We start from the raw sequence: 14,183 nt of genomic DNA on the forward strand, positions 1-14,183 counted from the left end.
GTGAGCCATCGCTTCCAGTCAGTATACTGTGTTGCCAAATGGTTTTGCCTAACTCTAGGCTGATTTAACTGATCTGAGCATGTTTAAGGTAGGCTAGGTAAGCTGCGATGCACATGTTAGGTACATGAAATGTTTGTTTGAGACAAGGTCTTGCTCTGTCACCTACACTGGAGGACAGTGGAACAGTCACGGCTTGTTGCAGCCTTGACTTTTCTGGGCTTATGCAATCTTCTCACCTCAGCCTCCAGAGTAGCTGGAACTACAGGCGGTGCCACCATGCCTGGCTAATTTTTAAATTTTTATTTTTAGTAGAGAGAAAGTCTTGCTATGTTAGCCAGGCTGATAAATTTATCTTTGATTTATGATATTTTCAACTTATAATGGGTTGATTGGGACTTTACTGTATGTCAGGGAACATCTGTGTAGAACAATTTTAGGATTAGTGAAATCTAAAAATTTTATTATGGTTCTTCAAAATACTCCCAGAATTGGCAGTAATTTCTTTTTTTTTTTTTTTCCCTAAACTCTTTTCATGAAGCAATTTCTATAAAACTTCTCATTTCAAGGTTTAAAAACTTTTTCCTGGATTTAATCTTGGCTGCAGTACAGGAAATGATTTAATAAATTAACTAATTTAAAAAATTTATTGATTTCAGATTATAGTGTTCACATTTTAAAATTTATTACCTTAAAGTTGAGGTTGACAAACCTTTACTGTAAAGGGTTAGGTAGTAAATATTTTAGGCTTTGTGGGCTGTATGGATTCTGTCATATTTTGTTTTTTTACAACCCTTTAAAAAATGTAAAACCATTCTTACCCCATAATTGTATAAAAACAGGCTGGCTGGTTTTGGCTCTTGGGCCATAACTTGTCAACCCTTGCGCTAAAGGATAGGAGTCACCTGGTGTGATGGCACACGCCTGTAATCTCAGCACTTTGGGAGACCGAGGCAGGCAGATTACCTGATGTCAGGAGCTCGAGACCAGGTTGGCCAATGTGGTGAAACCCCATCTCTACTAAAAATGCAAAATTATTTGGGCATGGTGGTGCATGCCTGTAATCCCAGCTACTGGGAGGCTGAGGCAAGAGAATCTGAGCCCGGGAGGCAGAGGTTGTAGTGAGCTGAGATTGCTTCACTGCACTCCAGCCTGGGGAGACAGAACAAGACCCTTTCTTAAAAAAAAAAAGAAAAAAAGATTTACTGACTGAAATCTTACGTTCAAGAAATTGATGTAGTCTAAGAACTAGCTCAGCTAATTTATGTAATTCTGTTGTTTGCCTATAGATTTTTTTTACTGTGTTCAGTTTTCAAAATTAGGGTTCCCCTGCCCCTGTAAGATATAGTACAGTTTATATCCTTCAGTAAGGGCTGTTTGAAGCTTGGTGGTATATTGATATGTTTCTTCATGGTGGCATTTATTGGTTTGCCCAGACACATTTAAACATTTGCTTTGGATAGAAATACCGTCTGATGCTTTTTTCTTTCTTTCTTAGCTGTAGGTTCTGTGACTGACATTGTTATTATTATTTTTAGAAACAGGGTCTTGCTTTGTTGCCCAGGCTGGAGTGCAGTGGCTATTTGCAGACATGATCACTGTACTACAGCCTCTAATTCTTGGGCTCAAGGGATTCTCCTGCCACAGACTCCCAAGTAGCTGGGACCACAGGCGTGGTGCCACAGCTTCATGACTGAATTTAAGGGAAGCATTGTAGTATTTACTTTGCTTGTTTTGGGGCAGATCTAATAGATGAATATGAAATTGTTAGCCTTTGATGGTAGAGTCTTTTTGAAAACACGTTGGGTGCACAGTGGCTCACGCCTGTACTCCCAGCACTTTGGGAGGCCAAGGCAGGTGGATCACTTGAGGTCAGGAGTTCATGACCAGCCTGACTAATATGGTGAAACCTCGTCTCTACTAAAAATACAAAATTCATCCGGGTATGGTGGCATGCACCTGTAATCCCAGTTACCTAGGAGGCTGAGGTAGAATCGTTTGATCCTAGGAGGCGGAGGTTGTGGTTGGCCAAGATTGCGCTGCTGTACTTCAGCCTAGGCAACAGAGTGAGACTGTCTCAAAAAAAAAAAAATTAACTCTGAGTTTTTTGGAGATTGTGAAATTGAAATTGTTGCCTTTGATAAGAACTATGATAAAACTAATTTTTACTCATTTATATATTCATAGTTGAACATTCAACTTAACTACTTTTCATTTTGAAATTTTTCAAGTTACAAAGTTGTATAGAGAGTTCGCATGTACCCTTCACCCAGCTTCTCTTACTTACACAACCAGACTACTATTGTCAAAGTCAGGAATTTAGACTTGGTGCAGTACTATTATCTAAATTACAAAGCGTATTTGGAATTCACAGCTTTCTTCCTTTGGCCCTTTCAGATTCCAATCCAGGATTCCATATTACATTAGTTTTTGTCTCCTGTAACAATTTTTAGTTTTTTCTTCTTTTATGATTTTGACACTTTTGATGTGTAGTGGTCAAACTGTTTTATAAACATGTAATTTTATATTTATATAAAATGCAAAGATAAAATATACTTGTGAATACTCTTTAGCCTTGAAGGGATCTCTTATTTTTAGCAGTAATTTTGAGTAGAGTAGGACCACAGTTTCTTTTAGTTACTACTTTGTCTCGATCTATCTAGATATAAATAGGATGCTATATATTTTGTAGTAACTTCATAATGAAAGTATCAAGAAATTTGAAAACATTTAAAAATTTATTTTGAATAACAATTACAAACCATTGTGTATTGACCATAATTTTAATTTTAATTTTTTTAGACAGAGTTTTGCTCTTGTTGCCCAGGCTGGAGTGGAATGGCGTGATCTCGGCTCATGGCAACCTCCGCCTCCTGAGTTCAAGTGATTCTCCTGCCTCAGCCTCCCGAATAGCTGGGATTAGAGTCATGTGCCACCATACCTAGCTAATTTTGTATTTGTAGTAGAGACGGTTTTTTTCCATGTTGGTCAGGCTGGTCTCAAACTCCTGACCTCAGGTGCTGCCCGCCTCAGCCTCCCAAAGTGCTCAGTTTACAGGCATGAGCCACTGCACCTGGCCAAAATTTTTTTAAATTAAAAAGCTTTGCCAAAACACAGAATTTAGCCAGAAGAGGGCCACACTATGTAGGCCAGGCTGAAGTGCAGTGGTACAATCATAGCTCACTGCAGTCTCGACTTCCCGGGCTCAGGTAATTCTTCCACCTCATCCTCCCTAGTAGCTGAGACTATGGGTATGCATCACCATGCCTGGCTAATTTTTTTGGTGTTTTTTGTAGAGACGGGGTTTTACTATGTTACCCAGGCTGGTCTCAAACTCTTGGGCTTAAGCAATCCACTTGTCTTGGCCTCCCAAAGTGCTGGGATTACAAGTGTGAGCCGCTGCACCTAGTCAATTTTAACTTTCTTTGGTTGAGTAAATGTTTGACTACACGTGTAGTTTATTTAATGGATGTGAGGGTATTCAGATTTTGTTAGTTGTGGTTGGTTCATGACCTTGGGTGTCAAGTATGTCTTTCCTGCTGCTCTGTAGTTTATACTGTAACATCTGTTTCCTCCCCTACCCTCTGGAAAGCTTGATGACACCTCTTCAGCCTCACAACTCTACCTCCCTCATGCCTATTTTCAACTGATTCCCTTAGTTCTTTACTAGGAAAATGGAACTTTCATATACTTACTGGCTTGTGAGTTTTTTCTATGGTGTATTTAGGTGTGTATTTCTTATTTATCCTGGTTTGGTCATTTGGGCTTTTTGAATCAGTGAATTGGTATATTTCACTAGTTCTAGAATTTGCTCAGCCTTCCTGTCTTTAGATACTGGATACTATTCCATTCTCTGAGACTTCAATTTAATGCAAAATCTTCTCACTTTGTCCTTTTTTAACTTCTCTTCTGCATTTTCCATCATTTCCCTCTCTGTGCTGCTTTCTGGGTAACTTCTTTTTACCTATAATCCAGTCTCCTAATTCAGTCTTCACTTCTGTCTGAGCTGCTAGTAAACCTGAGTTCTTACTTTGAACAGTTTTATTTTCCAGTTCTAGAAGTTCTATTTGCTCTTTCTCGGTTTTGCTTTCCCTTAAAATTTCTGTTCTTTGCAGATATTTTCAGGCTTCTCTTTTATTTCTTTAAACAGAATAAGCATGATTTTCTAATTTGGATCTGATAATTCCAGCATCTGAAATCTCTGGTGGTCTGTGTCCAATCAGGAAAATAGAAATCAGTTAGATGTGTCAAGCAGAGAGGGATTTAGTGAAGTACTTGATTGCAAAGGAGCTGGAAGGGTTGGAGGAGGAGGTCATGTTACCTGGTTGCTCTTGGGCTTGTTCCTGGAGGCTCGGCTACTGATGCCCTGAAATTTCCAGCAGCTGCATTCTGTGTAGTTGTCTGTTTTTGCATCTGGCTTTTCCCTTTCCTGCTCTTTAATTTCCCACCAGTGTTTGCCTTTGGAGAACCTGACAGGACTCTGTCTAGCAATAATTCTTCTATATGTAGTTTTCAGGCTTCTAACCTTCTGCAGTAGAGGCAGAAAAGATCTGAATACCAACAGACAAAATCTGGAACTGGATATATGTCATCTGTTGTGTTTGCTCTTCATTTTTGCTCCTAGAGTTTTGTTTGTCCTTTTAGGCCTGGTTATTTTGGGGTACCGGCATTTCAATATTACTTGGAATAATTTGATGCCTGAATCTTTTCACTTGCTTGTCGGACCCCTGGGAGCCCTACCTGTCAGTGGTTCCCTAGACCACGTTGGAGAAACTAACCAGTACTTTCTCTTCACCCTTACCCTGAGCATCTGGCAGTTTCCATCCCAGTTTAATGTGGATGGCTGTGTTCTCTACCAGCAAGGCCACTAAAACTGCAACATGGCTTTGTAGTTCTTTCCTCAGGTCGGGTAGGTAAAAGCCACTTTCAGTTCTAGGCTTGCTTGGAGTTGCTGCACTTTTTCAGATTTTGGCCTGTTTCCTTATCTTGTTAGTTCTTCAGTACTTTTAAGGATATATGTGTTCTCTGACAGCTTTTTTTCCCCCATTCTCAGTGAGGGTGGATGTGGTATAGGTTCGTTTAAATTACTTACCTGCCGTTACTAAATGGTCAGTTCTCTATGTTGTTTTTTTTACTTAGTTTCTTACATGACTCTTTAGAATTTTCACTTAATTTCCAAATATGTTTTATCTATCTTAAGAAAAATGCAAATTTTCACCTGTTTTTAAAAACTGGTACATTCATATAATGATATTCATAAGCTATGAAAGTGTGTACGATGCAGTCTCTGCCTCACAATAGGGTCTTGCAGTCATTCATTTGTCCTCCCTGAAGGCATCTTACATTGCTGGAATTTTAGGTGTCCTAGTAGATTTTTATACTTCATTTGATCATTTGATCAAGCTTGTTGTGATTTTCAGTCTTTTATAGCATTCTGACTTTTGGTGCTAAGCTACATTAAAATTTACCAACATGTAGATCTTTCAGTTTTGCCTTCTAAAATGCATCATTTGGGCCTGGTGCAGTGGTGCATGCCTGTAATCCCAGATACTTGGGAGGTTGAGCTGGGAGGTTGAGGCTGTAGTGAGCCATGATCATGTCACTGCACTCCAGCCTGGGAGACAGAGCCAGAGTCTGTCTCATAAATAAATAAATAAATAAATATCCTACGTCTTTTAGTTCAGTTTAACATTCTGTCTTTAGTACTCAAAAGTCTGTTTCCATTTATGGAATTACAAAAATCCCAAGTTCAAAGTTTTAGGACTTTGAACATGGTAGAAATGATAATCTTGTCTGGAGACCTGGTTTTCAATCTTAATACTAATTGCTTGATTATTGATGCTGCAATTAGTTCATTGCTTCAGCAAGTATTTGAGCTCCTTTGTGCTAGAAGCTGGCATCAGTCAGTGAAGAAATACATTTTTGGAGTTATGTACCAATGGCAGATACAAACTTAATAAGTCTTGTATATTGTTGGAAAGTGGTAAGAGTTGTGTATAGAGCTAGGGTAGGGAAATTGGGAGTGTGGGTGGGAGGACTGTAGTGTCATGTTACCACTGAAAAGATGACATTTGAATGAAATGAGCCATTAGGACATCCAGTAGAAGAGTAGAGCCAGGAGGCTTGGTGTAGCTGGAGCAGGGGGAATGAGGGGAACAAGAAGAGGGGGTGAAGAGCTGGTTGCATAGGGTTTTGTAGGATTTCGTAAGAACTTTGGTTGAAAGTGAGCTGATGGAAGGATTCAGAGAATTGAAATGGTTTAACTTCTGTTTGAAAAGGATCACTGGTTGCTTTGTTGACTGGAAGGCGTTTTCTTATTACGTAAAAAATTAATTAGAAATTTAATAACAAATGATCTTTATGTGTTTATATGTTAAGTTTGTTCAAGAGTCGTTTAGCACCTACCATGAGCATGGTATTTTTTGTGTGGATCATTGAGACTATAACCAAGTGAATAAAAAGGTGGTTGTCTTCTAGGATCTGAAACATGTAACATTGTGTCTTCCATATGTGACAATTTATAAAAAGCCATTCTCATGCAGTGTTACATCTTATTTTGATGATCTGTGTCTAATGATCAATCCAAGGAGTTAGCATTGAAGTGTTAAATTATTCCGTTTGTCATTTTTCAGTATAAATAATGGTTCTGAGTCACAACTCTCATCTAATTCTTTTCTTTCTTTCTGAGAGGGTTTTAAATGCTTACATATATATAACATGCAGTATATATTTTCATCTTCCCTGGAGCCAATTTGACTATTAGGACTGATTTTTATAAAGATGTGATCTGATTTTTTTTGTTGTTTTGAGATGGAGTCTCGCTCTGTCACCCAGGCTGGAGTGCAGTGGTGCGATCTTGGCTCACTGCAACTTCCACCTCCCAAGTTCAAGCAATTCTCTTGCCTCAGCTTCCCAAGTAGCTGGGACTACAGGCATGCACCACCATATCCAACTAATTTTTGTATTTTTAGTAGAGACAGGGTTTTGCCATGTTTGGAACTCCTGACATCAGGTGATCCACCCGCCTCAGCCTGAAAGTGCTGGAATTACAGGTGTGAGCCACTGCTCCTGGCCCGAAGTCTTCTAAAAAGTTTTTATATCTGCCCCTAGGGCAGGAGCTTAGGTAGAGCAAAATCCCTAGGTCAAGATGTTGAGGAGAACTCTATGGAAGTGTTGGGGACCATTGCTAACCATGTAATCCTTAGTTATTACTTGTGTACCTAGTAGTGTTTTGACAATTCCTGGTATAAATAAGAGAGGCAGAATTAGTGGATAAGATAGTAACTTTGAAAATCAGCACAGTGCTTTAATAGAAATGCATGTGGAGAGTAGGGACTACATTCTCTTCCAGGGTTTCCATCCCATTTCACTTGTTTTCACATTCTGTTTTTGAATTGAATTGACCTGGCTACCCAGGTATCTGAGTGAACAACTTGTGGGAAAAATAAAATAAGCAATTCAGGCAAGTCCCTATTATTGGTGTTGATATAGTAGTTATTCATTTGGATGTTTTATTGTTGCTACTATTATTTTCATTTTACTTTTTGTTGAAGAATGAGCATAGAAAAGTTAAGATCCAAATGTACAACTCAGGTAACTATCTCAAAGACAAATAATCACCCTCCATACATTAATAAGGAGAATGTAAAAGGGGTTGCAGCCACTTTGAAAAACAGCTTGGCAGTTCCTCAAAAAGTTAAAACGGAGGCCGGACATGATGGCTCACGCCTGTGAGCCCAGCACTTTGGAAGGCCAAAGCGGGTGGATCACCACCAGGTCAGGAGATCAAGACCAGCCTGGCCAATATGATGAAACCCCATCTCTAATAAAAATACAAAAATTAGCCAGGTGTGCTGGTGGGCGCCTGTAGTTCCAGCTACTTGGGAGGCTGAGACAGGAGAATTGCTTGGACCCAGGAGGCAGAGGTTGCAGTCAGCCGAGATCGTGCCACTGCACTCCAGCTTGCGTGACAGAGTGAGACTCCATCTCGAAAAAAAAACCACACACACAAAACAATTAGCCGGGTATGGTGGCACATGCCTCTAATCCCAGCTACTTGGGAGGCTGAAGCATGAGAATGACTTGAGTCCAGGAGTCAGAGACTGTGGTGAGCCAAGATGGCACCACTGCACTCCAGCCTGGGTGACAAAGCGAGACTGTCTCCAAAAAAATAATAAATAAACAGAGTTGCCATGCAATCTAGTAATCCAGTTCTAGGTGTATACCTAGCAGAATTTATTTATATAAAAACGTAGAAAAGTGTTCATAACAGCATTATTCATAATTGCTATGGAGACAACCCAGGTGCCCATCATCTGAATGGATACACAATATGGTATGTCTATGCAATGGAATGGAGCCATAAAAAGGAATGACGCATTGGCATATGTTAGAACATGGATGGTCCTTGAAACATGCTAAGTGGGCTGGGTGCGGTGGCTCACGCCTGTAATCCTAGCACTTTTGGGAGGCCGAGGTGGGTGGATCATCTGAGGTCAGGAGTTCAAGACCAGCCTGGCCATCATGGTGAAACCCCATCTTTAAAAAAAAAAACTAAATAAAAAAGAGACATGCTAAGTGAACGAAGCCAATCACAAAAGACCACATAGTCATATGATTCCATTTGCGTTAAATGTCCAAAATGGGCAAATCTGTAGAGATAGAAAATGCATCAGTGGTTGCCAGGGGCTGAGTGGGTCTGGGATAGTATGGTGAGTGACTGCTAATGGGTACAGGATTTCTTTTTGAGGGGAGAAAATATTTTAGAATTAAAGAATTAGATACTGATGATGTGAATATACTTAAAACCACTGAATTACATACTTTAAAAGGGTGACTTTATGATTTGTAAATTATATCTCAATAAAGCTGTTAAAACCAACTACATCCAATATAGACAGTGCCCCAGAAGACCCCCTCATCTCTCTCCTAATCAATGCCCCAGATTATTCTTGGGGGAAGCATAGCAGCTGTTTCTACTCCTACTGTTTACCTCTCAGAAGGAGCCCTTGTTTTAGACTAGGCATGAAGCTTTATGTTCTTACTACTTGCCAGGCACAGCAGGGAACTTTTTGTAAAGCACGATTTTAATCAAATGCTTCTTTGTAATTCCATGGTGTCAGTGTGACCCACCTTTGGCACCAGTAATTCTTGCCTTTTCAATCAAGTAGCTATGTAATTTTGACTTGCTCTTTTTTATAGAAACAATCTGGACCATAAAAGTTTTAAAGTGCCATATATGTGTGTGTGTGTGTGTGTGTGTGTGTGCGCGCGCGCGCGCACGCATGCACTGTCCGTCTTTTATCCACTTCATCAGAGCTGCCCTGCTGTCCTCCCCAACTTCCCTCCCCGAGATAGGAGTTTTTAATGCCATCCTTTAGATGAACCACATAGTATTAATAGTTCCTTTATTCTACATATGATTTCTAATCTTAAACATGCTACCCCTAAATGTTTACATGCCTTTAAATATTTCAGATGAGATTGGGTGCATTCTGGGTGTTACGGCTGTAGACAAATATTTCAAACCCAAAGTAAAGTCAGTGTTGGTTTTGTGCTTTTCAGTGATGTCTTGGCATTGCCCATTTTCAAGCAGGAAGATTCCAGCCTTCCATTGGATGGTGAAACAGAGCATCCACCCTTTCAGTATGTGATGTGTGCTGCAACATCGCCAGCAGTAAAACTGCACGATGAAACACTTACTTACTTGAACCAAGGTTAGTGTGGATATGTCACATTTGACATGTAAGAACTTACAGAAATATAAAATAAATATTTTGGCATTGTAGCCAATATTTATTATTGGTAATAATTAAAAATTAGGATCTTTTTCTTATATTTTACAACTTAATGAAAATTGTAGGAATTTTACTGTGAGCAGCTGAAGTAATAGTTTGTGTAAACTGATTTGCATTAAAGAGGGTCTGAAGAGGAAGATTTATTATAGGATTTTTAAGACATAATCCAAATGAATAGCAAATAGGAAAGGATGTCAGTTATTTTTAGGGACTGTGATTTCAGTATGGAACTTGAGAATGAATCAGAAGTCCAGCTAGCAAGAAACCTGAATTTTGAACATGAAGCACTTATGTGCTGAAAATAGACTTAAGCTGCACCAGGATGGAGTCTGTGGCTAAATAAACAGCATCAAATTTTATCTTCTATATTTTGTTAGTACTTTATGTCAGAGTGTTACGTTTCAGGGATATGAAACGGATGGCTGGGAAGGAGGGAGAATAGAGATGTGGGGGTAGAGTTTACTATTTTTTTTTGGATACTGAGTTTTGCTCTATTGCCCAGGCTGGAGTGCAGTGGTGCAATCTCAGCTCACTGCAACCTCCGCCTCCCGGGTTAAAGCAATTCTCGTGCCTCAGCCTCCCCAGTAACTGGGATTTCAGGCAAACACCACCATGCCCAGCTAATTTTTTGTATTTTTAGTAAACAGGGTTTCACCATGTTGACTAGGCTGATCTTGAACTCCTGACCTCAGGTGATCCATCTGCCGCACCCGGCTGAGTTTATCTTTGGAAAGAGGAGAGATTGCTGTTTGGAGTGTAGGTGCAGGCTGATGTGACTTACCACTGTAAACAAAAGTACTTGGAATGCAGAAATTAATTTGTTGGATACATACACTGAAAGCACATTGAATTCTGATTTAAAAAATTTTTTTGAACTTTTTTACTGTTTTATGCTCATTGTAGAAAAACTGGGAAATATGTGAAGGGATAATGCTGAAAATTGACTAACATTTTTGGTCTGTTTCTTGCCTGTATGTACATTTTCTTTCAAAAAATTGGAATTATACATTTGTTCACTTAAGAGTATATAGTGTTTATTTTTCTGTCTTTAAATCCTAGCATTTATCATCTTGACCAAAAGTTTTAAACCCAAGATTTTCCATGAATTCTTAAACTAGTTTTAAAATTTTCTGTATGTGTATATTTCCTTCCTTCCCCTTCCTTCCTTTCGCTCTCTGCTCCATTTCTCTTCCCCCCTTTCTCCCTCCTTTCTCCTCTCCCTCCCATTTCCCTCTTCCTCTCCCTCCCATTTCCCTCTTTTTGGTCTTGCTCTGTCATCCAGACTTGAGTGTAGTGGCATAATCATGGCTGATTGCCCTGTGACCTCCCAGGCTAAAGTGATCCTCCCACCCTAGACTCCTGAGTAGCTGTGACTATAGGCACAGGCCACCATGCCTGGCTAATTTTAAAAAGAATTTTGTTAGAGATGGTGGGGGTCTCACTATTTGTTGCCTACACTGGTCTCCAACTCCTGGGCTCAAGCCATCTTCCTGCCTCGGCCTCCCAAAGTTCTGGGATTACAGGCATGAACCACTGAGCCTCGCCTTGTTTTCTCCCTCCGTCCCTCCCTCCTTTCTTTCCCTTTCCTTTCTTCTTTTCTTTTCTTTTCTTTTTTTTTTGGAGATAGGATCTCGCTATGTTGCCCAGGCTGTTTTTGAACTCCTGGGCTCAAGCGATTCTCTTGCCTCAGGCCCCCTGAGTAGCTGAGACTACAGGTGTGCACCACCAGGATTGGACCAGACTGAGACATTTCTTAGTATTTTTCACCCTACCTCTTTGTCTACTGAATAATGGAAGCTTACTAATTTAAACTAATAAGACAAACACCCAGACTTAGTAAAGTATTTTCAGCTCACTAGACTTGCTTTTCTTTTCGTATTTTATTTTATTTTTTATTTATTTTTTGAGACAGTGTCTCAGTCTGTCTCCTAGCCTGGAGTGCGATGATGCAGTCTTGGCTCACTGCAACCTCCACTACCCAGGCTCAAGCGATTCTCCTGCCTCAGCCTCCGGAGTAGCTAGGACTATGCACAAGCCACCATGCGTGGCTAATTTTTGTATTAGTAGAGATGGGGTTTCACCATGTTGGTCAGGCTGGTCTCAAACTCCTGGTTTCAAGTGATCCACCCATTGGCTTCTCAAAGTGCTGGGATTACAGGTGTGATGGTCATTACAGGCGTGACGCCCAGCTGAAATGGTCATTCTTGATGAAGAATATTTGCCACTATGTAATGCTGTAAAGAATAGTAAAAATAAAATTCTGCGTAGTCTTCTCTTTGTCAGTAGAAATTAGAGCAAGTTTTTCTAGTTGTATTAAAGTCTTAGTGTCATTTTTTGTATTATTTTTGAACCACAGAGGGGCCAAGTTTAAAAACTGTATTTGTGTTTAAGGCTGGGTGTGGTGGCTCATGCCTGTAATTCCAGCACTTTGGGAGGCCAAAGTGGGCAGATCACCTGAGGTTAGGAGTTCAAGACCAGCCTGGCCAAAATGGGAAAACCCCATCTCTACTAAAAATACAAAATTAGCCAAGCGTAGTGGTGCATGCCTGTAGTCCCAGCTACTTGGAAGGCTGAGGCAGGAGAATCTCTTGAATCTGGGAGGTGGAGGTTGCAGTAAGCCAAGATCGTACCACTGCACTCCAGCCTGGGTGACAAGAGCAAAGCTTGGTCCCCCTCACCCCCCCAAAACAGAAAGCAACTTGTATTTGTGTTTGCCTGGTTATTCCCGAATAAGAAGAGGAATTAAGTCTCTGACTTTAACTGTGGAGTAAAAACTGTAGTCCCAACATGGAGCCACTGGAGGGTGGAGAATTCGTAGCTGGCTCTCCCTTTGGGCAGGGATCTGGCTGGAATAGGATGCCTTTTGTCTTAACAACTAGGGGCTGAGCACACCTCATGATAATGAGTGAGACTTTTGATCTTACCTCCTTTCTGACTCCAGATTGCCTGCATTGCTGCTGCTAGATCAGCCCCTAAGTCTTCAAATGAAAAGAGTTTCTCCTAGTTACTCCCAAATACATTTTCATTTCGAGGCTGAGTTCTACTTGGAGAATACTCTGCTAAGAATGTTAATTAACACACCTGTAATCCCAGCACTTTGGCAGGCCGAAGCTGGCAGATCACCTAAGGTTGGGAGTTCGATCACCTGAGGTTGGGAGACTGGTAAGTCTGGCCAACATGGTGAAATCCTGTCTCTACAAAAATACAAAAATTAGCCAAGTATGGTGGCACACACCTGTAATCCCAGCTGCTTGGGAGGGTGAGGCATGAGAAAAGCTTGAATCTGGGAGATGGAGGTTGCAGTGAGCTGAGATTGCACCACTATACTCCAACCTGGGCAATAGACTGAGACACTCTCAAAGAAAAAAAAAAAGGATGTTAATTAAAATTCAGATCTTAGGCCCTAGAAACAGCGTGTTTATTGGATTAAGAATTCCATTAAATGTTTCAGAATTTTTTTTTGTTTAGTTTCATTTTTCATAATAGATTTCCTTCTGATTAGTTTCAGTTCTTGTCACTAAGGTTTTATGATAGGAATAGGAGTTTAGAAATAAGGTGGTTTGGGACTCCACGTTTGGATCCCCTTCCACGAACACTCCCTTCGTGGAAGCCTGTCTTCCCCTCCTAAACTCCATCTCTCTCTATTCCCTTCCACTCATTGTGGAAGCTCCTTTCCTCTCCTGGATTCTGTCTTTCTGGATTCTCTCACTCAGTGTGAGAGTTAGCAGTTTCTTTCTCTCTCTTCCTGTTTCTCTCTCTCTTAAATAAATAAATCACTTTAAAATAAATAAATAAATAAGGTGAGGTTTTTTTAGACTCTGTCTAAAATTAAAAAACAAAACAAAAAAAATACTCCTGTTTCTTTGTTTTGTTTGTTTTTTTTCAATTTTAGATGGAGCCTCGCTCTGTTGCCAGGCTGGAGTGCAGTGGGGCAATCTCGGCTCACTGCAACCTCTGCCTCTCGGGTTCCAGCGATTCTCCTGCCTCAGCCTCCCGAGTAATTGAAAATACAAAATTAGCCGAACATGGTGGTGCACGCCTGTAGTCCCAGCTACTTGGGAGGCTGAGTCAGGAGAAAACGAGAATATAATAGTTTCCAATAGGGAAACCACTTGAAGCATAACAAATGTTACAGAGCCTTTTCTTTCTTTATTTATTTTTTTATTTTTTTATTTTTTTTCCCTGAGATGAAGTTTTGCTCATGTTGCCCAGGCTGGAGTGCAATGGCACAAACTTGGCTCACTGCAGCCTCTCCCTCCTGGGTTCAAGCGATTCTCCTGCCTCAGTCTCCCCAGTAGCTGGGATTACAGGCATGCACCACCACACCACAGGCTAATGTTTTGTTTTGTTTTGTTTTGTGTTTTTGAGATGGAGTATAGCTCTGTTGCC

General features: G+C 40.4%; 1 protein-coding gene across 6 annotated transcripts in view; it reads left to right on the top strand.

Moving 5' to 3' along the window:
- Positions 1-14,183, top strand: part of UBP1 (upstream binding protein 1) — a 50,631-nt gene that overhangs the window by 5,740 nt on the left and 30,708 nt on the right. For all 6 annotated transcript variants that reach the window (XR_010343428.1, XM_021666475.2, XM_064378577.1 and 3 more), the window contains exon 2: positions 9,562-9,713. Coding sequence is in view for 5 of the 6 variants with exons in the window: in XM_021666473.2 (XP_021522148.1) it covers positions 9,562-9,713 (152 nt within the window). In the remaining variant the exon portion in view is untranslated. The remainder of the gene's footprint in view (positions 1-9,561; positions 9,714-14,183) is intronic.

Source organism: Aotus nancymaae, unplaced genomic scaffold (genome assembly GCF_030222135.1).
Source record: "Aotus nancymaae isolate 86718 unplaced genomic scaffold, 86718_ANA_hifiasm-v0.15.2.pri h1tg000019l, whole genome shotgun sequence".
Classification (NCBI taxonomy): Eukaryota; Metazoa; Chordata; class Mammalia; order Primates; family Aotidae; genus Aotus; species Aotus nancymaae.